General features: G+C 50.5%; 2 protein-coding genes across 3 annotated transcripts; both read left to right on the top strand.

Moving 5' to 3' along the window:
* Nucleotides 1-1,487: 1,487 nt before the first annotated feature.
* On the top strand, nucleotides 1,488-12,905 carry TARS2 (threonyl-tRNA synthetase 2, mitochondrial). Of its 2 annotated transcripts, XM_061120905.1 has the most exons (18): nucleotides 1,488-1,639; nucleotides 1,964-2,160; nucleotides 2,485-2,608; nucleotides 3,273-3,397; nucleotides 4,176-4,293; nucleotides 4,411-4,475; nucleotides 4,714-4,792; nucleotides 5,950-6,096; nucleotides 6,288-6,386; nucleotides 6,903-7,120; nucleotides 7,602-7,764; nucleotides 7,973-8,110; nucleotides 8,291-8,368; nucleotides 10,224-10,324; nucleotides 10,527-10,628; nucleotides 10,800-10,872; nucleotides 11,384-11,498; nucleotides 12,406-12,905. In XM_061120905.1, the coding sequence occupies exons 1-18, from the start codon at nucleotides 1,574-1,576 to the stop codon at nucleotides 12,552-12,554; spliced, it is 2,157 nt and encodes a 718-aa protein (XP_060976888.1). In that variant the 5' UTR covers nucleotides 1,488-1,573; the 3' UTR covers nucleotides 12,555-12,905. The 2 variants fall into 2 exon arrangements, 1 of the variants encoding a protein (XP_060976888.1); XR_009689033.1 differs by lacking the exons at nucleotides 11,384-11,498; nucleotides 12,406-12,905 and having other exon boundaries at nucleotides 10,531-10,628.
* A 220-nt stretch (nucleotides 12,906-13,125) lies between these two features.
* ECM1 (extracellular matrix protein 1) lies at nucleotides 13,126-18,612 on the top strand. The gene is made up of 10 exons (XM_061120906.1): nucleotides 13,126-13,562; nucleotides 14,656-14,718; nucleotides 14,799-14,900; nucleotides 15,006-15,083; nucleotides 15,172-15,252; nucleotides 15,966-16,288; nucleotides 16,556-16,930; nucleotides 17,406-17,626; nucleotides 17,793-17,880; nucleotides 18,293-18,612. Exons 1-10 carry the CDS (start codon nucleotides 13,493-13,495, stop codon nucleotides 18,521-18,523), a joined length of 1,632 nt encoding a protein of 543 aa, XP_060976889.1. The 5' UTR covers nucleotides 13,126-13,492; the 3' UTR covers nucleotides 18,524-18,612.
* Nucleotides 18,613-22,788: the final 4,176 nt, after the last annotated feature.

Here is a 22,788-nt window from a genome sequence, read left to right as displayed (position 1 = left end):
CTTCTGGTGCAGAGCCGTGGGAAGAGTTCTGCCTGCTCTCACACTTCTGAATGCCATTTAAAAATTCTCCCAACCTTCCCCCAAACTCACACACATACAAGTAATCTTCCTCTTCCACACTCTTGTCTATTTCTTTTTGTATTTCAGGGTGTCTAACATACCAGAAGATGGAGCCAAGATCCGGAGTGGTGCCTGTGACTCAGATCAACTGCTGCCTCCCCAGACAGAACCTCTGGAAACTTAGATTAAACACCTTTCTATGACAGCTCTTCCTCCACAATGCTTGATAACATCACCATTGGAAACTTGAGAACCAACACCAACCATCCCCACCCTCAGGTGAGGGGACTAATGGGAATTACTAAGAACCTCACATCTGTCCCTAAATCCGTTTCCCCTCATACTTCACAAATCTGGTTGTGTTTCAATTTTTACTGTAGAAAACAAATCAAATGCACCTAGCCCTGTGTTCTGGATATAACAGGGGGGAGCGCTAAGGAGAGCTAGGATGGGAATTAGAGGCAGTCTTGGTCAGAAGCCGAGAGCTAAGGTTCTAGGGTCAGGCACTTCTTTCTGAGCTATTGGGGGAATTGCATTGGGAGTAAACTCTTATTACCAGAGAAAGTCTCTTGTGGTAGAAGAATATGAAACTTGGATTCAGAATCCAGCATCAGTTGGCATTAAACCACTTACCTTCTCTGACCTTAAATTCCTCATCTGTAAGATTAAGGGGTCTCTCAAGGGCCCTCTTTAAGCACCATGAGTATGAAGGGACGCCAAAGAATGCCCTCTGCAGATTCTTTGCTCTAGCCCCAAAGTGGTTATATTCATATATTCTCATAGCTTGTCACTAGTGTTGCCCATTACTATGTACTATGAATATATTAGCCAATTAATATAAAATTAACCTTAACAATTCAAAATGAGAACTGTTTTATAGATAAGAAATTGAAGTTCAGAAGTTATTTTCTTTGGGAGCGTCTGCTTTTGTCACATTGCCTGGCTTGTGGGCTCCTAGTTCCCTGACCAGTTCCCTGTGGCTTCTGCCGTGGAAGAGCAGAGTCTTAACCACTGGGCCGCTAGGGAATTCTAGAAGTTAATTTACCGAAAATGACACAATTCCCAGGATTTACACTAGATCTGTCTTATCTCAAAGTATATGCTTTTACCTGTTTCCTACCTGCCAGTGAAGACTGTGTAAAAGAAAACGTATGGTTAAAAGGAAATGACTACCCTTTCCGATCTGTTTCTCTTCCGCTCGCATTCTGGGAAATTGTCCTGCCCCTGTCCTCAAAGCCGCAGGATATCTTACTGCTCTTTTGATCCGAAACTGCAGATCTCTGGACTTGCCCAAGTGTGTAACAGTTTAGGTCTTCCGGTCAGGCGGAACTACCCACACCGCTGCTAGTGCTGCGTGGGGTGTTCCTCCTCGGAGTTCCTGGGGGTGGTCCCAGATTGGAGTGGCAGCTGTAGTAACCAATAGGCATGGATATTGTTGGGCCAGACGTCAATGAGGAATCTGGCGAAGGAGAAGCGGCGATCATTTGAGTATGTAGGACCGGACTGAGGGAAAATGGGGCTGTATCAGAGGTGTCGGCGGCTTCGGTTCCCAGGGTTATACGCCTGCGGGCTGCACACGGTGCGTGAGATACCCAAAAGTTCCGAGCCACATTGGACCCAGCCCAGCGGAATCCCAAAGTGTAGGCTGTTAACCCTGCTTGACACCCTCTGCTCCCACCAGCGGCCCCCAACCCGACTACCCTAGCCCTTAGATGCGCCATTTTTTCCCTCGGGTTAGCAGCCTGGGGAGCCTAGAGCTCCTAGCCTAGGGCCCTATATTACCCAGTGTTTTTAAAGGCCCAGGATTCAGACCATGGCCACTTAAACGTTCTAATTTCACGCGGTCCCAATCCCAGGAAGGAATTTTGGAACCTGTGTTACTTCTTAACATCTTTCCCTCCAGGCAGCTGTGCCGACCCCTCCACACTGGTTGGTAGAGCGGCTTGGCCATTTTGAGGAGCTATGGACTGCTCAGGTAAAGAGGTTAGCAAGCATGGCACAGAAGGAACAGCGGACTATTAAGATATCACTTCCTGGAGGTCAGAAAGTCGATGCTGTGGCATGGAAGACAACCCCTTACCAACTAGCCCAGCAGATTAGGTACTAGGCTCATTCTGAACCTACCAGGATAATGCTTATATCTCTGCTTTCTCTTTCTCAATTTGAGTAGGGAAAAGACTTTGTATGTTTATCCCATCCTCCTCAAGATAGCATTTCCTGCCAGTTCCTTTTCAATCTGAATTAGTTTCATAGTCTCTGACCTTCATTCATTAGGCTGGGCGGGTGGAGAGTAATGATCAGTTATATTGCTCTGGCAACACGTTTCCCCTTTGCAGATTTGGAGTTGTTAAGAGATTAGTTCCTGTCTTCGCCTTTGGATTGTAACCTTGTCTTTTGCTTTACCTGTATTCCTCACTGCTGAAGTTCAAACCTGGCAGATACTGCAGTGGCTGCTCAAGTGAATGGAGAACCTTATGATCTGGAGCGGCCCTTGGAGACAGATTCTGACCTCAGGTTTCTGACATTCGATTCTGCACAGGGGAAAGCGGTAAGCTTCTTCCTTATCCGGGATACAGTGGTTACTCAACTAAGAGATGTTTAAGTGGGCATTTCTAGCGTTTGTTTCTCTTGCCTCAGTTTCTCCAAGTGCAGTTGGGAGGCCTACGGCATATTTGTTGTCTTGACTGGTCCTGGTTAAGCTGGAAACTCCCGGATGAAAGTTTTTAATTAGCCTGGGTCTATTAAGCAGTAACCAGTTATGCTAGTGAAAGGGAGAGAATTAAGTTGAAAATAGAAAGATAATATGCCCGGTTAGCCCCCCAGCTCTTGAGACCTATATTATAAGTCATCAGCATGTTTTTAATTCTCATGTGGCTTACACAACTGGGCACATGACCTGGCTTCCCCTCCACTTTTTCATGTCAGCTTGGACGGTCTGAAAACTGACTAACCTACTATGCTCTGGAACTGGAAAGCAGTGAGGAGTGGGGCTTTCTCTTTTCTGTGTGTTGCTTCTAGGGGCCTTCTTTCTTTTATATTCAGTTTTGTTGTTGTTTATTTGTCTTTTACCATTCAGCAGTCACCCCCAAGCTCAGAGGCCACATTTTGTGATAGTTATTCATAACTGGTTCACATCAGCTTTACTGAGGTCAGAGAGGTAGGGGCTAAAGGAGAAGGCTGTGAACTCATGAACTCCTTTCTTGTGAACCCAGGTATTCTGGCACTCCAGTACCCATGTCCTGGGGGCAGCAGCTGAGCAGCTTCTAGGTGCTGTCCTCTGCCAAGGCCCAAGCACAGAATGTGGCTTTTACCATGATTTCTTCTTAGGAAAGGAACGGTGAGTAATGCAAGGAAGGAGGAGAATAATTCTGGGGTGCTTTCTTTTTCAGAGATTTCACCATATTTTCTTTTTTTTCTTCTTTTTTTGAGGTCTAATTGACAAATACAGTTGTAATTAATTTAAAGTATACTTACGGTGGTTTGATATGTGGAAGGAGTCTCATAATCAAATTATCACATGCTTTTTTGTGTGTATGAGAATGCTTAAGAGCTACTCTTACAGAATTTCAATTATACAATATAGAATTTATCAACTATAGTCACCGTGCTATATGTTAGTTCTGCAGGCCTTATTCATCTTATAACTGAAAGTTTGTACCTCTTTACTGGGATGATTTCTGAGGCCTTTTTTGGGGCCTCAGGTATGTTCAATTTGGAGGAGAAAGAAAGCTGGGGGCAGGGTCCCTCTGTGCCTCAGCTGTGACATTGGTATCACCATCTCTATTAGTCCATGTCCTTCCTTTTCTAAATCAGCTTGAAACTTACCTTCTCTAGCCTTTATGTGTTCAACTTTTACTTCATCCCTCATTACTATTGCTCTAGTTTTGTTTATCCAGATTGCCTGCATGCAACGTTGAATTTCATACTAGAGCTGTTTTCCTCCAGCTGTAAACTTTTTACCTGATTTCCTATTTGTTCTCCCCTAGTCTGTCTTTGCCAGTAACTTTAGATGTTTCAGAGGGCAGGATTTCACCCCCTAACCAGTACCCAGCTGTGTCACCTGGGTGCTGCTCCCTAACAGACAGAGGCCAGCCAACCATCCTTCATCTCTCCAGGACAATCAAGGGCTCAGAGCTGCCTGTTTTGGAACGGATTTGCCAGGAACTTGCAGCTGCCGCTCAGCCCTTCCGGAGACTGGAGGCTTCCCGGGCTCAGCTTCGCCAGCTCTTCAAGGTGGGATGGAGACACACAGGTTTAGGAGAATGATCGAGAGGTGTGAGGGGAGGAGGGGTTCTCTCCAGGATGTCTTTGTGAGAAAGAAGGCATGTCCTCACTCTCCCCTTCTTCCAGGATAACCCGTTTAAGCTTCGCTTGATTGAGGAGAAAGTGACGGGTCCAACGGCAACAGTGTATGGGTGAGAGCTATTGACACTGAGGGAAACAGGGAGAGGTGGGGATGCACTCAGAAAGGCCAGGGATGGGGTGAGGGAAAGAAGATAGGTATTCTGGTGCTCCCAAAAAGAAATGGGCATTGATTTTTATCTCTCACTGCTCTCTCATTGCTTCTCTTTCTGTCAGCTAAATACCCTGAGAGGGAGAAACTTAGAAGCTCAGGAATTTGCAAACGCCTCACTGGCCCCTTCTTTCTCCCAGGTGTGGCATGCTGGTTGATCTGTGCAGAGGCCCCCACCTTCGGCATACTGGACAGATCGGAGGCCTGAAGCTGCTATCGGTCAGTCATGAGGACTGGGTTAGGTTGAGATTCCTGTGTTTTCACTGGAGTGAGTTGAGGAAGGGGAAGGTGATTCTCAGCCCCTTCTCTGCTCTGATAGCTAAGGGAGGAATCCGGAAGGAGAAAGAAACTTTCTAGAAACTCCCCATCTGGTGACAGATACTCGACACCCTGCAAGGGCCCAGAAGCCAATTCAAATTCCGTAGTCGGACGTTACCACCAAGGGAGGTGGCAAAGGAGGGCATAAACAGACTGGACAGGGTCGTTAGGGAAGACTGAGGAGAGAGCAGGGGTGGAGCACCATTTGACAGGCACAGAGAGAATATTCTTTTAAGTCAGAGGCCTGCCCTTTATAAAAATACTGCTCCTGGGTAAGGTGAACTGTCAGCCAGAGTAGGAGCAGGAAGCAGGGAGTGAGGGGAGAGACAGATAAGTAGAGCCAAAGGCCTGGACTGAAAACCTAGGCATCTGCTCTGAGTTCTGTCTCTGCCACTGATAAGTATATGGCCTTGGGTAAATCTCCTTACCCTTGATCCCCAGCTGTAAGATGAGGCTCTTAATTCCTGTCCTGCCATATTATAAACACAAAACCAACTAACACAAGAGAAAGTGTTTGAGGGAAAGTTAAAAGTACAATGAAATGCAGGCCGTTTCTTACTAGTACTGTTGTTCAAGGGACAAGAAGCAGAGGCATTTGAATTTCATGGATCCAGGAACAGTGTAGGAGATTGGGTTTTCTCATGACTGTATGGGAGCTTGATAAGGGGATGGATGGACTTAATATTTGACCAGTGCTTAGGTTTACTTCCCTGTGCCATTGTTGATTAGAAGGGGAAGGAAGGAAATACAGGGGTGCTGGTAAGGTCGTACTGGTGAGAATGCAGAGGTGACAAGACACAGTCAGAGTTGAGCAGTACATGTGTAGAAACCAAGGCCCAGGTACCTCCAGGGTGGTAGACATGGCAGGGGTTGTGTGGAGGATGGGGTGGGCATCCTGCTGCTGGTGATGGTGGTAAAAGTGGTGAGAGATGAGATGGGATTGTTGTCAAGTGGGTACCTGCAATGCTTGTGCCCAGAGTACCATCCGAAGATTGGAGGAGGTTGGGTGGGTGCCGTGAGTCCTCATCTTCCCTTTGACCCCCTCTGTCCTCCCACAGAACTCATCATCAGTGTGGAGATTTCCAGGCGCCCCAGAGACACTGCAGAGAGTGTCCGGCATTTCCTTCCCCACTGCGGAGGAGCTGAGGGCCTGGGAAAAATGGAGGGAGGAAGCAGAGTCACGGGACCACCGGCGCATTGGGAAGGTATAGAGACTGGGGAAATGGAGGCGGAGGAGGTGGTGATGAAAAGGGTTGCAGAGCGAGGAGGGAACCTGATCTGTGAAGTTGGGAGCAAATTCAGAATCCCATAATCTGAGCAACTCTGTCAAGTAATCTCTTCCGGGTTTTCAAGCCCTGCTTCCACCTTGAAGTGACATTGCTGATTCCAACTCCAGGAACAGGAGCTCTTCTTCTTCCATGAACTGAGCCCCGGGAGCTGCTTCTTCCTGCCTCGAGGGACAAGGGTGTATAATGCACTGGTGGCTTTTATCAGGGTAAGGAGGACCCATGTTCAGGGGGAGGATGACTGGAGGGGGACTGATGGCCTAGAAGAATCCAACTGTTAAAAGAGAGGGATTAGAAGTTTGAACATTAATACTGTAGAGTGCATGTGTGCTACGTCACTTCAGTTGTGTCTGACTCTGCAGCCCCAGGTACTGTAGCCCACCAGGCTCCTTTGTCCATGGAATTTCCCAGACAAGAATACTGGAGTGGGTTGCTATTTCCTTCTCCAGGGGATCTTCCCAACCCAGGGATTGAACCCGCATCTCTTATGTCTCCTGCATCAGCAGCGGGTTCCTTACCATTAGCGCCACCTGGAATGATAGAGGGCAAGTGACCTTTATCAAGAACAGTGTAGTCTACGATGGGGAGTGTAGAGAGGGGGTGTGGTAATTACTAGGTATAGCTGTGACCAGCATGACTTGAGGGCCCAGGAGAACCACACAGCTGCCATCCTGCTTCCTCTCCTCCCCCAGTCACTCTGGTCTTCCATGTCTACATCTCTGCAGGCTGAGTACACCCGCCGTGGTTTCTCAGAAGTGAAAACACCCACATTGTTTTCTGCCAAGCTCTGGGAACTGTCAGGGCACTGGGAGCATTATCGGGAAGACATGTTTGCCCTGCAGCCGCCAGGCCTGGACAGGCCCTGCAGCTCTCAGAGTGAGCACTCTGCCAGACACCCCGCAGACACACTCGCCCTCAAGCCCATGAACTGCCCTGCGCACTGGTGAGCTGGGAGCCAGGACACCTGGCTTCTTCTGGGGCTAGGGCTAGGCAGCCGGTTTGCTAAATATTAAGTAATAGAAGGCACCTTGGAATAGTGTTGGAACACTGGATTTGAGTCTTGAATCTGCCCTCTATCTCCCCATGTGAATTTGGAGAAATCATTGTACCTCCCTAAGCCTCAGTCTCATCATGGGTAACAGCAAGGGTTTGGAGCTGCTGTCTCAGGTTCCTCTTTCAGTTCAATGCCTGTCACGGAACAGGGGCCCAGGAAGTGGTGTCTGCTGTTGTTACTGAGAAATTCACTTAAGAACCAGGCAGGGCCCGACTGTGATGAGTGGAATTAACAGGCCTCAGCAGGAGGCAGGGTGAGGCCCGAGATGGCATAAGCTGATAGTGCAAAGAAGGGAAGTAGACTTGGAGGGGAGCAGGCCTCAGGGCTTAGTTCTCCCTGTGGCCCTGACTCTTCCCCACCCCAAACTCAGCCTAATGTTCGCCCACCGGCCCAGATCCTGGCGAGAGCTGCCCCTGCGACTGGCCGACTTCGGGGCCCTGCACCGGGCTGAGGCCTCTGGCAGCCTGGGGGGCCTGACCCGGCTTCGGTGCTTCCAGCAGGATGACGCCCACATCTTCTGTGCACCGGATCAGGTGGCCCTTCCCCATCTCCACTGAAGCAGTCTAAACCACCTTTCATTCTCCTTGTGAACTGCCAACATTCCTGACCCTCAGCTGCCCTATAAGTCAGCTGCATTCTATCTCCAACTTTGCTTTATGTTTTTGCTTTCTTTCCCCCAAACTACCACCCTGACCCCAGAGCTCTAGCTGGCACACAGCTCACCTGCCCTTATTCCTCCAGCTGGAAGCAGAGATCCAAGGCTGTCTTGATTTCCTCCGCTCTGTCTACACCATCCTTGGCTTTTCCTTCCACATGGCACTGTCTACCCGGCCGTCTGGCTTCCTGGGAGAGCCTTGCCTTTGGGACCAGGCCGAGCAGGTGAGCGAGTGGTAGGGAAGCAGAGGCAGATAAAGCAGTCTAATGGAAGGGGAGGGGAGGTGGGAATCAGGGTCCCTGGTAGAGGCAGGTGCCGAGAGGGTCATTGTGGGGGCTGGTGGGATATGGTGCTTATAAAGTCTAAGGCGACATATTTCTTCTCTTGTCTCCTTCTGTCTAAAGGTCCTGCAGCAGGCCCTAGAAGAATTTGGAGCACCGTGGGATCTCAACCCTGGAGATGGTGCGTTCTATGGGCCTAAGGTAAGCTGGGGATCCAGATTAGAGTCTTACTTATTCATCTTCTGGTTTTGTTTTATTAAATGTTTAATAGATATGAAGGAGTGTGTTTAAATGTGTAGAATGTAAAGAAGAGTGATACATTTCCTACCCTCATGGAACTTAGGTCTGGTGAAGCTTCTGGGAGGTAGAGAGGGCGTTTTCAGCACCGTGGGATCAGTACTGTGTAGGTACTAAGGGAGCATGTTACTCTGGAGGGTCAGAAAAGGTTTCCTGTAGGAATCTCTTTTTAATCTGAAAAGTAATTGTTGGCTAAGTAAAAAGAAGTCTCAGGAGGGAACGTTGTAGGCAGAGGCTGGGTCAAGAAGTGACATGGCAGGTTGAAAGAGGTGAAAGATATCAGTGAAAAAAAGGCCTGAAAAGTGCCTGCTGGATATAGTGAAAAAGCTATTAGGTTTGTTTGTTTGTTTAGTTAATTAATTAATTTTGGCTGCACTGGGTCTTGGTTACTGCATGAGCATTTTCTCTAGTTGTGGCAATCAGAGGCTCTTCTTCATTGCAGTGTGCAGGCTTCTCACTGCAGTGGCTTCTCTTATTGCAGAGCACACGGACTCAGCGCTTTCACTGCTGAGGGCCCAAGTTCAATCCCTGGTTGGGGAGCTAAGATCCCACAAGCCACACATGTGTGTGTGGCCAAAGCAAATAAACCTTAAAGAACATTGGCTTTTATAAAGGCAAAGGAGAGTAGCTGACAGATGCAAAGAGATGTTGCTTGAGGATGTTTAAATGCTGTGATGAGAGGGAGCCTGTTTGGGGTGGGAGAAGTTGAAGTTGTAGAAGGGGTTTCAGTAGAGGGACATTTCTGGGACCTCATAAGGGATGGGATCTAGAGCCCTCCATAGACAGGACCCCCGTGCCTTTGTTTAGGAGATAGGAAGAAAGGCTGGGGTAGGTGCAAGGAAATGTACAGGTGGTGACAGAAGTTGAGACATTTTTCCCTTCTCATGGTGTCAGTTATTGGAATTCTCCACAAGGTAGGAGGCAGGAACATTTGCTGAGATGGGAGTGGGGAAGAGAGAGTTGTCATGAGGGAGCTAAAGAAGGGAATTGAGGAGAAAGCTCGAGCATCCCTGAGGAGAACAGGACACAGAGTTGGTTAAGACAGCCCGCGGATTGCTGGCGACAGCACAGCTTCTGTTGAGGTTCACAGCAGCCCCTTGCATCAGTCGCTATTTTTGCATTTGTAGTGTGTGGTATGCTGGGCAGTGCAGGGCAGCTCTGTTGCAGGGCCAGGCAGGTGGGCAGTGAGGATGCTGCCACCGTGGGGTTTTTTCATGTGGACGTGATAGAAGAACAGTGATAACAGGGAACCAGAAAAGTGGTTATAGCTTCATGGAGAGAGAAACGGAGGAGGGAAAAGCTGAGAGGCCTATGAGTGTGAAGAAAAGTGAGTTAAGGAGCTGAAAAGTTGAAGAGTCATTAATAGGAATAACTGTCAGAGCTGGAAGGACAGGATACAGGAATCAGAGCAGGTGTCTAATGAATTGTTTCAGAGGTGCAGCCATCCTGGGAGATGATGGGATGAAGGTCATGGCCACAGTGTGGGCCTGGGTGAAGGTCTCTGAGATGAGAAACTCATGGAATTGAGAGGCCAGGGTGAGGCTGGGCCATTCATGTGAATGTTAACATCCCCTAATGTTCCATCACTGCTAAATGGAAAGAGCCACTGCCAGAATCTCCAGTGAGTGACCTGGAGCAGGATGCCGTGAGTGATGTGTCTCTCCACACAGCCTGGGATGTGGGTAGATAGAGGGGGTGAACATATGATGGAGGGCACTGGTTCTGGTTTCTCGCATGTCCTCCCTTTTGTCTTCTCCAGATTGATGTGCACGTCCGCGATGCCCTGGGTCGACCCCATCAGTGCGGGACAATCCAGCTTGATTTCCAGCTGCCCCTGAGATTTGACCTCCAGTACAAGGGGTATGGCACCTTGTCCTCTCCCCTTTCCCCATCAGCTCACGGACTAGGTGGAGGACCACTTCCCTTTCTACCCTTAAAATTGAGCCACATCCTCCACACCCTCCCTTGCCCAGGGTTGAAGATTTCTTGGAAACTGGAAGGTAATCTTGGGTGCTCATTTTGTGATGCTTCTCCATTCCACCCACCCCCATCTCCCTCCAAGGCAGTCGGGGGCCCTAGAGCGTCCAGTCCTCATTCATCGAGCCGTGCTCGGTTCCGTGGAAAGGATGTTGGGAGTGCTGGCGGAGAGCTGTGGGGGAAAATGGTGAGACCCCGATTCCTGTCTGTTCTGGCCCTCAAACCAGGCAGTGCATGCTCTAGATCCTGGCCCCTTTCAGACTCCAGCTTCTGTTTCCTTCTAGAATCTGCTCTCTGCAGCCACACTTGTATTCCAAACCAGGATAAATAATTTGCCTTCCTCTCTTCTTTCAATCAGGCCACTGTGGCTGTCCCCGTTCCAGGTGGCGGTCATCCCTGTGGGGATGGAGCAGGAGGAATATGCCAGAGAGGTGAGGATGGGGGCTGACGCAGGCCTAATAGAGAGGCTGGGGATGAGCAGTGGGAATTGTTGCATGCTGGGAATTCCACATCCGAAAACTGAGCTAATCCCTCCTTGCCTGGAGATTTGTGAAAATTAAACAAGTCAGTAAATGTTAGTCAATAGGGTGCATGGCACAACAGGGGCCTTGGATGAATGTTGGTCTTATTTATCATTTCTAGAGAGAAGTAAAGATAATGGACAGTACTAGAGCTGAGCAGCTGGTTGGTGGTGTAGAGTGGTGTCTAGAAACAGGCAGAGTCCAGGGAGGCTTGGCTGCAGGATGAGGCAGGCAAGGAAGCTGAGGGGTGCTGCAGAGGGGCCTCAGTGTAGAGAGTGAAGAGGGTTTGTCCCTGAGGCCCGGAGAGCCTGGAGGCAGAGAAAGGAGCAGGTGGGAGAGCTTGAGGAAAACTGGCGTCAGGGTATTCCACCTCCTCAGCCTTCCGTTAAATCAAGTTCCTATCAATGACCCTCTGCCCCAGGCACAGCAGAGCCTGCGAGCTGCAGGACTGGTTGGTGACCTGGATGCTGACTCGGGACTGACCCTCAGCCGGAGAATCCGCCGGGCTCAGCTCACACACTACAATTTTCAGTTTGGTAAGACCCGGTCAGGCTAGCCCCGTGGCCCTACACTCTTCCACCCGGCCTCTGTGTTCTTTCCTGTCATGTCAAGCCTGGTCATCTGCACATTTGGATAATTTGTGGCTCGTGACCCGAGCTGGGCAGGAGCCAGGATTTAGCACAACTGAGCCCTTTGGGCGCTAGGCTCTTTCACCTCCTGTCCTGCACCTCAGATCCTCAGAACAGTTTTCTGCTGGCCCCCACCCTAACTCTTGGTGTCTGTTTGGTTAATTAGTCAAGGGAGCATCAGACAGAAAGGGACAGGAAGGGTTAATAAGATGTTAGTTAGTTTTGTTTATTTTAGACCTAGATGGAGTCAGCCCTAAGGGATGAGGAAAAGGGCCGTAAGGGAAAAAGTCTAAGCCAACCTGGTGCCTTTTTTCATTTTTCCAAGATTCAGAGCTCTGTCTTGAAGGCAAGAAGTAGAGATTTCTCAGCCAGATTACCTGTTTCTCTAGTTTTACACACCCATTCATCCTGCCAGTCTTGGCTCAAGCTATGCCATGACCCCGTGGACTTACATACGTGTCTCCCAGCCTGCCACCCTCCCCTTTTCTCTAATGTACACGCACATACACGGACACTTTTCTCTCTGGATCTGCTTCTTGATCTGTTTGTCTGTCTTTGGCTGACCGTACTGCCTCTCACCCCTGGACTCCTGAGTGGAAGTGATAAGGCATGTAAGAAGACGTCTGGAATCTTTCAGGATGACCAGGGAACTGGAGAGGGAGAGATAGCTAAATATATCCTTTCCCGGAAACATGTCTGAGCTCTGCTCTTCCTAAAGATTTCTGTCTCTTACATTTCTGCACAGCAAAAGGAGGATATCCTCTCCTTTTGGATACACTTTCCCCAAGATTCCCAAACCTCCCTCTTCCTGCAGTGGTTGGCCAGAGAGAGCAGAGTAAGAGAACAGTGAACATCCGGACTCGAGATAACCGTCGGCTTGGAGAACGGGACTTGGCCGAGGCTGTACAGCGGCTGCTGGAGCTACAGGACACCAGGGTCCCAAATGCTGAGGAAATTTTCTGAGCATTTGTACAGAGATGTGGCAGAGACCTGCAGGAGCCACCAGCCTGCCTTAACATGGGGGAGCCCAACCTCACTGACAGGTCAGGAGTCCCTCTGACTCCTCAGAACTCGTGTGAAGGCATGAATCTACTTTCATGAAGAGATTTGGTCTGGAAGAAGCTGTAGCTGTTTGGATGTGAGGAGAGTGAAACTAAAAATAATAAACTTGGGGACTTCCCTGGTTGTCCAGGGGTTAAGATTTGTGCTTCCTATGCAGGGGGCTTGGGTTCAGTCCCTGGTCAGGGAACTAAGATCTCACATGCTGTATGGTACAGCCAAAAAATTAAAAAAACAAAAAACAGTAAACTTGAAGCCAGTGGTGTATGTTTCATCTCTGATTCCTAACAGGCACATAAAAGGGAATTTGACTCTGTCTCCCTCTATTTTGTCCTAGGGGCTTGGGGAGTTTGAGAAGGGGTATTCCAGAGCTCTCACTGGTGGGGAGCTCCAGTTTTTAGGGTGTTCCCCTCTCAACTCCTCAGTGCCCTGTTTCCACACCTCAGTCAGTAGGCTGTCAGATGCATTCTCCACAGAAGGCAGCATGCAAATGGAGAAGTTGGGGCGCAGAATGAGGCCTTGGAGCTCTCTTGCTCTGGGATTCTCAAAATCAGTTTCTCTGGAGCTGGGTGCACCTCTGTTCTCGGTCCTCTCAGGAGGCTTCAGGGCGAGTTTGAGAGGAGTGACTGCCAGAGGAGGAGCGGCTGGGCCTGAGTCATGGCAGGAAGCTGAGGAGGGCGGGAGCTGTCTCTCGTAGCCTATAAAGAGGAGAAGGAGCCGGCCCTGAAGTTCACAATAGCAGTTGCAGCAACTGGACTGGCAGGCTCCCATCTGCCCGGCCCTGCAATCAGATCCGCCTGAGAGGACCTACTGGGTGGCCACCCACCTGTACCTGCCCCAGGATGGGGACCGTGTCCACAGCAGCCTTGGTCTTGGCCTGTTTAACTGTTGCTTCTGTGGCCTCTGATGGAGGTGAGTTGGGCTTGGAGCCAGCACTTGGAAAGGGGGCCTGGGTCCAGCCATCCTGGATGTCTTGTCACCAGCAGAAAGGTACTCCGTTTGGCTGCCTGTTCTGAGCAGGCCTGTGGTGGGCCTGGGCGCTGGGGCCATTAACCAGGGAGGGGGAGCAGGGGTACAGAAGGGCAGGGGTTGGTCAAGATTGCTGCCAAGAAACACAGTTGGAGTCAAACGGACAACTGAGAGGGCAGGTAAATTCACAGAGTGCGGGACCTGCTGTGTATGTGACCTATCACCCAGAAGAGAAGACCAGGAGCACCCTGGCTGCTCAAAACCAGTGCACTGCCCCAGGCAACCTTGAATGACTCCTTACCTGATTAGGAGGGGAGGTGAGAGGGTGTTACCTGTCCACAGGGGACCAGGCACAGCCCCTCTAGCTCACACAACAGAACGTTACTATGGGAAACTGTTGAGAGATCATCATAGATCTAACCTATCTCTGGGAGGCTCAATCTTGTCGCTCCCAGTCCTGGCCTTTCGTGACTGCAAATCAGCTACAAGCGAGTCCTTTCGCTGTGGCTGTGGGGGTGATTTGCTTCAAGAGTCCTGAACCGTCCAGTTCCCCAGGTCCTGAACAGACCTAAACTAATGAGGATCTGAGACTAGCTGCAGGGGTGGCACTTCAGCTTCTGTGTGGGCTCCTTACCAGAGGCCCAAAGATGTTTCAAGGGCCTGGAGTAGGCAGGAGGCTGGAACAGACAAGCAGGTGAGGCTCCAGCCTGTTCAAGGTCTGAACTGTGGGAAGAGCCCAGAAGCTCTTGAGGGAAAGACACTGACCCGAGATTAAGGCCTCCTGCCCAGCCCCGTATGTCACAGTTCCTTTAGGCCAAGACTTGGGAGACACAAGACTCTGAGCCTGGTGGAAGTGAGGCTGTCAGATTATCACACTGAATAGGTCTTGACTAGGTGTGTTTGGGGCAGGAGCAATAGATTTCTAGTGTCTTGGTCATCTTTTCTAAGCTCGTGACCTCCAGTGTCTCCCCTTCCCATACCCAGGTCCAGGAAAGAGCCCCTTAAAACCACCTCTGATTCACCCTTCCTCTTCCAGGTTTCAAGACTTCAGGGCAGAGAGAGCTAGGGCCAGAGCCCCTGACTCACACCCTCCAAGAAGGTAAGCGTTTGGGGGCATGGCATGGTACCGGGGCTCCAGGAGAAAACGCAGGCTCTGACCTTCTGCCTTCTTGTCTCTAGTGGGCTATGCTGCACCCCCTTCCCCACCTCTGACCAGAGCCCTCCCCCAGGGTCACCCAGACACCGCCCAGCATAGCCTTCACTTTGAGGGACAGAGTGAAGGTAAGTCTCAGTTGCACCTCTAGGTTTCTAGTCTGGCCTACACCCTGATCTTCAGAAGGGGAGGGGAAGAAGGGGTAGGCTACTCACACACACCCCTTTCTGTAGTGCAGCCCCCTCCCTCACAGGAGGCCATCCCCCTCCAAGAGGAGCTGCTTCCTCCCCAGCTCCCTGTGGAAAAGAAAGGTGAGTGCTTCCCCGTTCCCTCCCTCCCACCCGCCACATCTTGCTGACAGTCTGATCCTTGCTCCTTTGTGTCCTCGGTGACTTTCAGGGGGTCCCCCTCTCCCTCAAGAAGCCGTCCCCCTCCAAGAGGAGCTGCCCCCTCCCCAGGTTCCTATTGAACAGAAGGAAGGTAAGTGAGTCCCTCCTTTCTGCCCTCCTGCCTCCCTTGACTGACAGCATGGGCTCTGGGGTCTCTGCCACTGACTAGCTGTGTAATAACCTTGGGTAAGTTACCTCTCCAAGCCTTAGTTATTACTTCATTTGTGAAGCTGGGGAAATAATACCTATTTTATAAAATTATAAGATTAAATGACACAAAAATAGTATTTATTTTCCCTTGCTTCTCCACTGAGTTCCTTTTTATGAATGAGAACTGGCCAGGCTCCTGTCTTCTAGAGGTGCCCATCCCAACATGATTTCTGATTACCTGTCTCTTTCTACCCCAGTAGACCCACCTTTCCAATATCAAGGGGTGTTGACCTTCCAATCTAAGCAGAGAGAGAGTGACTGACAGCTTTTGTCTGTCCCTCCCCCTCTTTAGGGCTCAGACCCTGCTGGGGGTGGGGTGAGGAGCGGGGATTCTGAGCCCAGGGAAGCAACACAGTGGGCAGGCGTGATTTGGGGTTGGGAGCTATAAGGGTGACACCTTGCGTGACTCAAGTGTCTTCCTTTTAGTCAGTCATTCTGAAGGTAAGAGCCACAAATTCATTTCTTCTGTTTTTCTTCTGTATCCTTCCAACCCTTTCTCCTCAACTGCAGGTTCTCTCAATCCTCCCAACTTAATCCAGCCTTTCATTGCCCCTCCACATGTTCCCCCTTCCCACTCTGTTTTCCCCCTTCTAGAAAAGCCAGCTCCTTCCATGGACCACAGCCCCCCAGAGCCCGAGTCCTGGAATCCAGCCCAGCACTGCCAACAGGGCCGATCCCGAGGTGGCTGGGGCCACCGGCTGGATGGCTTCCCCCCTGGGCGGCCTTCCCTGGACAATTTGGACCAGATCTGCCTTCCTAGTCGTCAGCATGTGGTGTACGGCCCTTGGAACCTGCCACAGACTGGCTTTTCCCACCTCAGCCGTCAGGGTGAGACCCTCAATCTGCTGGAGACAGGATATTCTCGCTGCTGCCGCTGTCACAACCCCACGAACCGCTTGGATTGTGCAGAACTCGTGGTAAGGGTTGGGCTCTTGATCCTGAGGGTGTTCTTTAACCCCCGGACTGTGTGTGTGTGTTTCAAGGACTAGAGGCCTAGGCCTGGGTGTGCAGGAACCTCAGGTCCCTCTCATTGGCCGTCCCTTGGGCCGCCTCGTGTGCAGAAGCGTGGAGGACAGCCTCCACTTCTTTCTTACCTGCCTGCCCAGGGGCCTTTCCTGGAGCCTGGGAGGAAGACAGGAATGTGGAGAGTGGGCTGCTGGACTGACCCACTCCTCTTACTCTAGTGGGAAGACGCAGTGACCCGGTTCTGTGAGGCCGAGTTTTCGGTCAAGACCCAACCCCATGGGTGCTGCAAAAAGCAGGGGGAGGCTCGATTATCCTGCTTCCAGGAGGAAGCTCCCCGGCCACACTACCAGCTCCGGGCCTGCCCCAGCCACCAGCCTGGTATTTCTTTGGGCCCCGAGCTGCCCTTTCCCCCTGGGCTACCCACAGTGGACAATATCAAGAACATCTGCCACCTAAAACGCTTCCGCTCGGTGCCACGCAACCTCCCAGCCACGGACTCCATCCAAAGGCAGCTGCAGGCCCTGACCCGGCTGGAGGCAGAGTTCCAGCGCTGCTGCCGGCAGGGGAACAACCACACCTGTACCTGGAAGGCCGTAAGTGGGCGTCTCGGCATCCCAAGAGCCTGTCTGCCTGCCCACCCGTCTCAGACCTCTGATCCCGCTGGCCTATTCATCCACGTACCTAGCTACCCGCTGTGAGCACGTCTGCCCATCTGCCTGCTTGTGAATGTCCGTCCATCCACTGTGTTCCTCGTCCAAGTCTCTTCATCGTGCGCCTCCATCCTGGCCGTGTCCGCCCAGTACCCTCCATGTGCACCTGTCTGCCGTCCACCCATCTGGCCTCACCTGATCCTCTCCGTCTACTGTTCCAGCACATCTCCCGTGGCCAGCTCTGAACCTCAGCTGTGCTTCTACCCCTTCCACCTTCCCAGCCCCACACATCCACAGCTGCCTCTTTGCCCTCCCCTTTCAGCACCTGGGGCAGGGAGTGCGCGTCTCATCGTGTGAGGCAGTGAGGGATAGGAGGGCCAGTGTCCAGTCGTCTGACTTGCCTTTCTCTGGTCCACAGTGGGAGGATAGCCTCGATGGGTACTGTGACCGGGAGCAGGCTATAAAGACCCATCACCACTCGTGTTGCCGCTACCCACCTAGCCCCCTCCGCGATGAATGCTTCGCCCGTCGGGCTCCCTATCCCAACTATGACCGGGATATCTTGACCCTTGACCTCAGCCGAATCACCCCCAATCTCATGAATCACCTCTGTGGAAACCAAAGAGTTCTCAGCAAGCAGTGAGTCTTACCTAGTTCTTTCCCAGTGCTCTTCCCTTCCCCCAAGACTCCTTCTGGGGCACCCTCTGGGACACTATTAGGAAGAGCAAAATCATGGTCTGCAAACACCATTTTGGTGCCTGGGGTCACTCAGAGACCCTGACCCTTCCCCTTTCCACCAACATAGCAAGCAGATTCCTGGGCTGATTCAGAAAGTAACTGCCCGCTGCTGTGACCTGCCGTTGCCAGAACAGGCCTGCTGTGCTGAGGAGGAGGTGAGTGTGAGGGCAGGAGTCTCCCAAGGATGCAGAGGAGGGAGAGGGCTGGCACAGTGGGCCATTGCTTCTCTGAGTACCTCAAACCAGCCCTCAGAAACGATGAGGACCAGTGGGGAGGTCTTTTTTGATTCCAGAAGTCTTCATCTCTGACCTGACCTGCTCCCCACCTCTAAGCACCTATGATGCCGCCTTTGGGCCTCTGACATTTCCAAATGGTCACATCTGTCTGTCACAAGGAGTCTGTCTGGCTGTGGAAGGCAGCCTTGTACTCCCTCTGGGCCCCAGGGGTGGGGGGATCCAAGGAGAGAGCAGTAGAAGCAGAGGGAAGGGGAACTTGGACATCCAAGTAACCAGTCCTGACTTCTGACAACCCTCCTCCCCTATCACCTCTTCTTTATTCTGTCACCAGAAATCAGCCTTTATCAATGATCTGTGTGGCTCCCGACGTAACTTCTGGCGAGACTCTGCCCTCTGCTGTAAACTGAGTCCTGGGGATGAACAGGTCAACTGTTTCAACACGAATTATCTGAGGAATGTGGCTTTAGTGACTGGGGACGCTAGGGATGCCAAGGGCCCCAGGGAGCAGGGCCCAACTCAGGGAACAAACAGCAGCCCCACCTCTGAGCCCAAGGAAGAGTGAGTCACCCCAGAGCCTTGGAGGATCAGATTGGGGGAACCCCACCCCACCCCACCCTTCTGGAATACTCATTAAACACCTCTTGTATTTGGCCTCGTTGTGTCTGTTGTCTCACACAAACACACCCTTGCAAGCCTGCCCAGATTTTCCTCAGTGACTGGCCCCTGAGGCCCACTGCCCCACCCCCACAAGCTCAGCAGAAGTCTTTCCACTGGCTGTGTTGGGACCACAACTAAACAGCTTAACATCAGTATTTATCATCTTGAATTTATTATTCTTTGTCTTTATTTTGGCTGTGCTGTGTCTTTGCTGTGTGAGTGTTTCTCTAGTTGTGATGCCTGGCCTTCATCGCAGTGGTTTCTTCGTTGCGGAGCGCCGGTTCTGAGGTGTGCGCGTGGACTCCGCGGTTGCAGTCCCTGGGCAGTCTAGCACAGGCTCAGTAGTTGTGGAGCAGACTTAGCCGCTCCGAGGCACATGGAATCTTCCCGGACCAGAGATCAAACCTGTGTCCCCTGCGTTGGCAGGCAGACTCTTCACCACTGAGCCACCCGGGAAACCATCTTGAATTTATTTACACATTTAAAAGGAATGTCACTTGTTAGCTGGCTATCAGGATTCAGAAGTGAAAAAGTTATGATTCATGTCTTTGGCGAGCCCCTAGAATGCCACAGCTCTGCCTGACATTTTTTAATCTTTTAATCCATGGAGTCCATGTGTTTAGTCCTTCAGTATACATTTATTGAATTCTTATCAATGTGTACTGTGCTAGGCTGCGGGATACCCATTTGGAAAACACACAGTTCCTTCCTTCAGGATGCTCACATTCCAGGAAGGGACCTAGCAGGTGTGATGGGTGGTGTGGTGCAGGGCTGCCGAGTGCAATGTGCTTGGAGCACGTGATAACCGGGCCCAAGCTGGGAGTAGGGCTGGGGGCGGCAGGAGTGCACCAGGGAAGGCCTCTGCACGGGTGAGGGCAGAGCTTCTCCAGGAGGGCAGAAGGTGCCGGGGGCAGGTACAGCCCAGGAGAAGAGGTAGCTTATACAGAAGGCTGAAACGACCTGACTCCGGTGGTGGTTCCTCCCACATGTGACTGGAAAGATCAGCAGGAGCTCATCACAAATTAAGGTAGGAGGTAGATGCCCATCGCAATCGGAGTTCATTCCCTGTGGACAGAAATTCCAAAATATCAATAGCATGACAATCGAGAGAGGAAGCTGGGCCCTGCCCAGATAAGAGATTAGAGACCACGTGTTTCTCATTCTCCAAGTCAAGGAGACCATCCCAACTAGAAAACTCTTTGGAGGTTAAAAGGGAAGTGATGCTAAGTTATCCACAGACCTCTTTGCTGAAATCCATCTTGGTTGAGAGATACCTGCACACACAGGAGGATCCTGAGATACACCAAAAAGAGCCAGGCATGTTAAAATGAATGGCCAAAGGAAAACCCAGAAGAAATGCCCCATATAAGTGATTCAAATTACCAAGACAGTGCGACTTCCTGAGTCCACCCATATGACTACTGCATGTACTGTACTCTTTTTCCTCCTAATAAACTGTTTCACTATTTTCCGTCTCCATGAGAACTGTCTTCTACAAAGCTGAAGGGCCAGAGCCTTGTCACTGACCACTCATCTAAAGCTAGGATTCCGTGCTCTCTCAGCCAAGACCCAACCTCAATCTCTAAGCCGGAACCGAAACCCTGTTTCAAGCTGCTGCAGGCCGAGGCCACCCGAGCTCACGATGACTCATCCACAAGTCTTAAAGTGGATCTTGGCCCTTTTGCCCACAAGGATACCGGCGGCTTCAAGCAGAGTACGCGTTCAGATTTGCCTCTTACACACAGGCAGGCAGGAACCTGGGCGGCCAGTTCAGACAGTGTCGCGCCAGGGCCTGAAGGGAGGTTGCCGTAGCCCCTAGACCGAAGCTGACAGAACTACAGTGAAGGCTCGGTCCCATGCGGACGAGTCAACTTGATTCTGTTGCCTGGACAACTTTCCAGAAAGCAGGACCTCCTCCGCCCAGGCTACGGAGAAAGAGGGGCGGAACAAAGACCAATGTCTTTCCCCAGCTGGGGACTAGCTGAGCCCCAGCCGCTCTAAGACTGACACTAGCAGTTCCCTCCTCTCTTCCACAGCCTTTTATTTATTGTTTTCAATTTGCGCTCATTGTTGTTTCTAACTCCTCAGCGTCTTAGCGGCTCCTTGGCCTGTCCGTCACCATGCCCTGTGACCCGCCCCTGCGCCGGCAACCCCGCCCGCCCGAGCCTGCACAGCCCTGGCAGGGCGCTAGTGTGGCGATCTAAGAGGCCGTGATCCCTGCGCGGAACTCTGGCACCTTTCCGATCGCCTCTGGGGGCCAGGGACAGGCAGGGGTTCTTTCCCGTACAACGTCCGCTCTTCCGCCCTCGAAGTACCGGTCCAGACCAGCTCACGGGCCCGGCCGGTGGAAGGACGGGCGGGCAGCTGCGCCGGCAGAGGCACCTCTATCGGGCTCTGTCCCTTCGGGAGCTTCCCGGAGATGCTTTAGAACCGCATTTGCAAAGGGCAGCGCCAAATCTGGAGAGGGAGTCAGAGAAGAGTAGGACCGCAGTCCCAGCCCCCAGGAATTTACAGTCTATCGGGGAGGAGAGGAAGGAAACCAGGACAGCAGTAGTAAGCAGCTATGAAGAAAGTGTCAGGTGTTAAATAAATATAAGCATCATGAGCTGAGAGTTGAAAGAAGTAATTTTCTCAAGGAATAAGGTACTATCAAATGGAGGAGATGGCCTTCATAGAGCCCCGCCAAGCGTGGATAGGATTATCCACCTGTTAGTTACCAAAAGGTGAAAGTGTTAACATTTATGGCCACTCGTTGTATGGATAAACTTAAAAAATATTAAATTCAATACAGTGCCGTGTGTCAATTATATCTCAATAAAACTGGAAGAAAAGAATAAGTAAAACTAAATGTGCTAACTTCAGATAAAGGAGTCAGAGACCCTAACTACTTGAAGGGGCTGGGGAAAGTTTCCTGGAAGAATGCAAGCTTGAGGAGGATTTTGCTGGAAGGGAAAGGGAGGATAAACAAACCACTGGGTGTATGCAGAGTTCAGTAAAGTAAACAGTATTTTGTGTCAAACAGAGTGCTAAATCTTCAGGCTGTAAAGAATATTTTTAAATGTTCTTTAAAAAAGAATATTTTTAAAAACCCTTGAGGATTTTTAGCTCTGGAAACTTGAATGTCTATGATAGATATTCTCAGGAGGTAGGTCTTCTGCAGGAGGCAATGAAGCAGGAAGTTTGGTTGATGTACTTGAAGAGCCATTAGGTAGTGAAAAATAGTGTAGGGGAGTAGCTAGCCATGAGGTTGGAAATTTAGGCTTAGTCACACTTTGTGGAAGATCCTGAAGCACTATAGAAGTCACACCAGGGACTTTCCAGTGGTCCAGTGGCTAAGACTCCGCATTCCCAATGGAGGGGGCCCGAGTTCCATCCCTGGTCAGAGAGCTCAATCCTGTACGCCACAACTAAATATGCCAAACGCTGCGACTAAGGCCTGGTGCAGTCAACTAAGTAAATAAATAAAGCATTCTCAAGAAAAGAAGTTATTTTAAAAAAAACAAACAAACAAGAATTTATGCAGCCAAATAAATAAACATTTTTTTAAATTTTTTTAAAAAGTTATGCCAACCTGGGGATGAGCACCTGTAAAGGACCTGTAAAAGAAAACTGATGGGAATGAATTTATTTTCAAAAAAGATATATTAGATGGACAGACAGGTAGTTAGGAATAGATGAGCTGGAGAGAGGGTAAAGACTGGAACCATCTTCAGTATCAATAAAACTGAGAAATTCTGAGATCCAGAATTTTGTCAATTTTGGTTTAGAGGATGAAAAGGGAGGGGACATCTTTTAAAGGCATTCATGAGATAGGATGGACAGAAACTGCTGCAGGAGTTGTCTAGGATGACTTCCAAGTTCAAGGTTTGGGTAACCGTAAGGTAGTTTCTGCAGGAGGAGGAGGAGCAGGTTTTACTGGAGGACGATAGTGAGTTCAGTTTTGAAGTCCTCAGTAGTCAATGCCTCTAGTGAAAAGCACCTTCAGGAAGAGGATATCCAAAGCCAGATTCTAAGGAATTTGAGTATGAATGGAGGTGGAAAAGAGGAGACAATATGTGCAACTTGCTCTTTCACTGTTCTTCTAGCTACTTGCAAGTCCCTTAGCACAAATTCAGCTTGTTCATCAGTGAACTCCTCTGGGTATATGGGAGATGTGAAAAAGAAAATGTA

The sequence above is a fragment of the Dama dama genome, chromosome 20 (genome assembly GCF_033118175.1).
Source record: "Dama dama isolate Ldn47 chromosome 20, ASM3311817v1, whole genome shotgun sequence".
Classification (NCBI taxonomy): domain Eukaryota; kingdom Metazoa; phylum Chordata; class Mammalia; order Artiodactyla; family Cervidae; genus Dama; species Dama dama.
The sequence above is the reverse complement of the archived record's forward strand: the minus strand, read 5'-3'. Positions and strand labels throughout refer to the sequence as shown.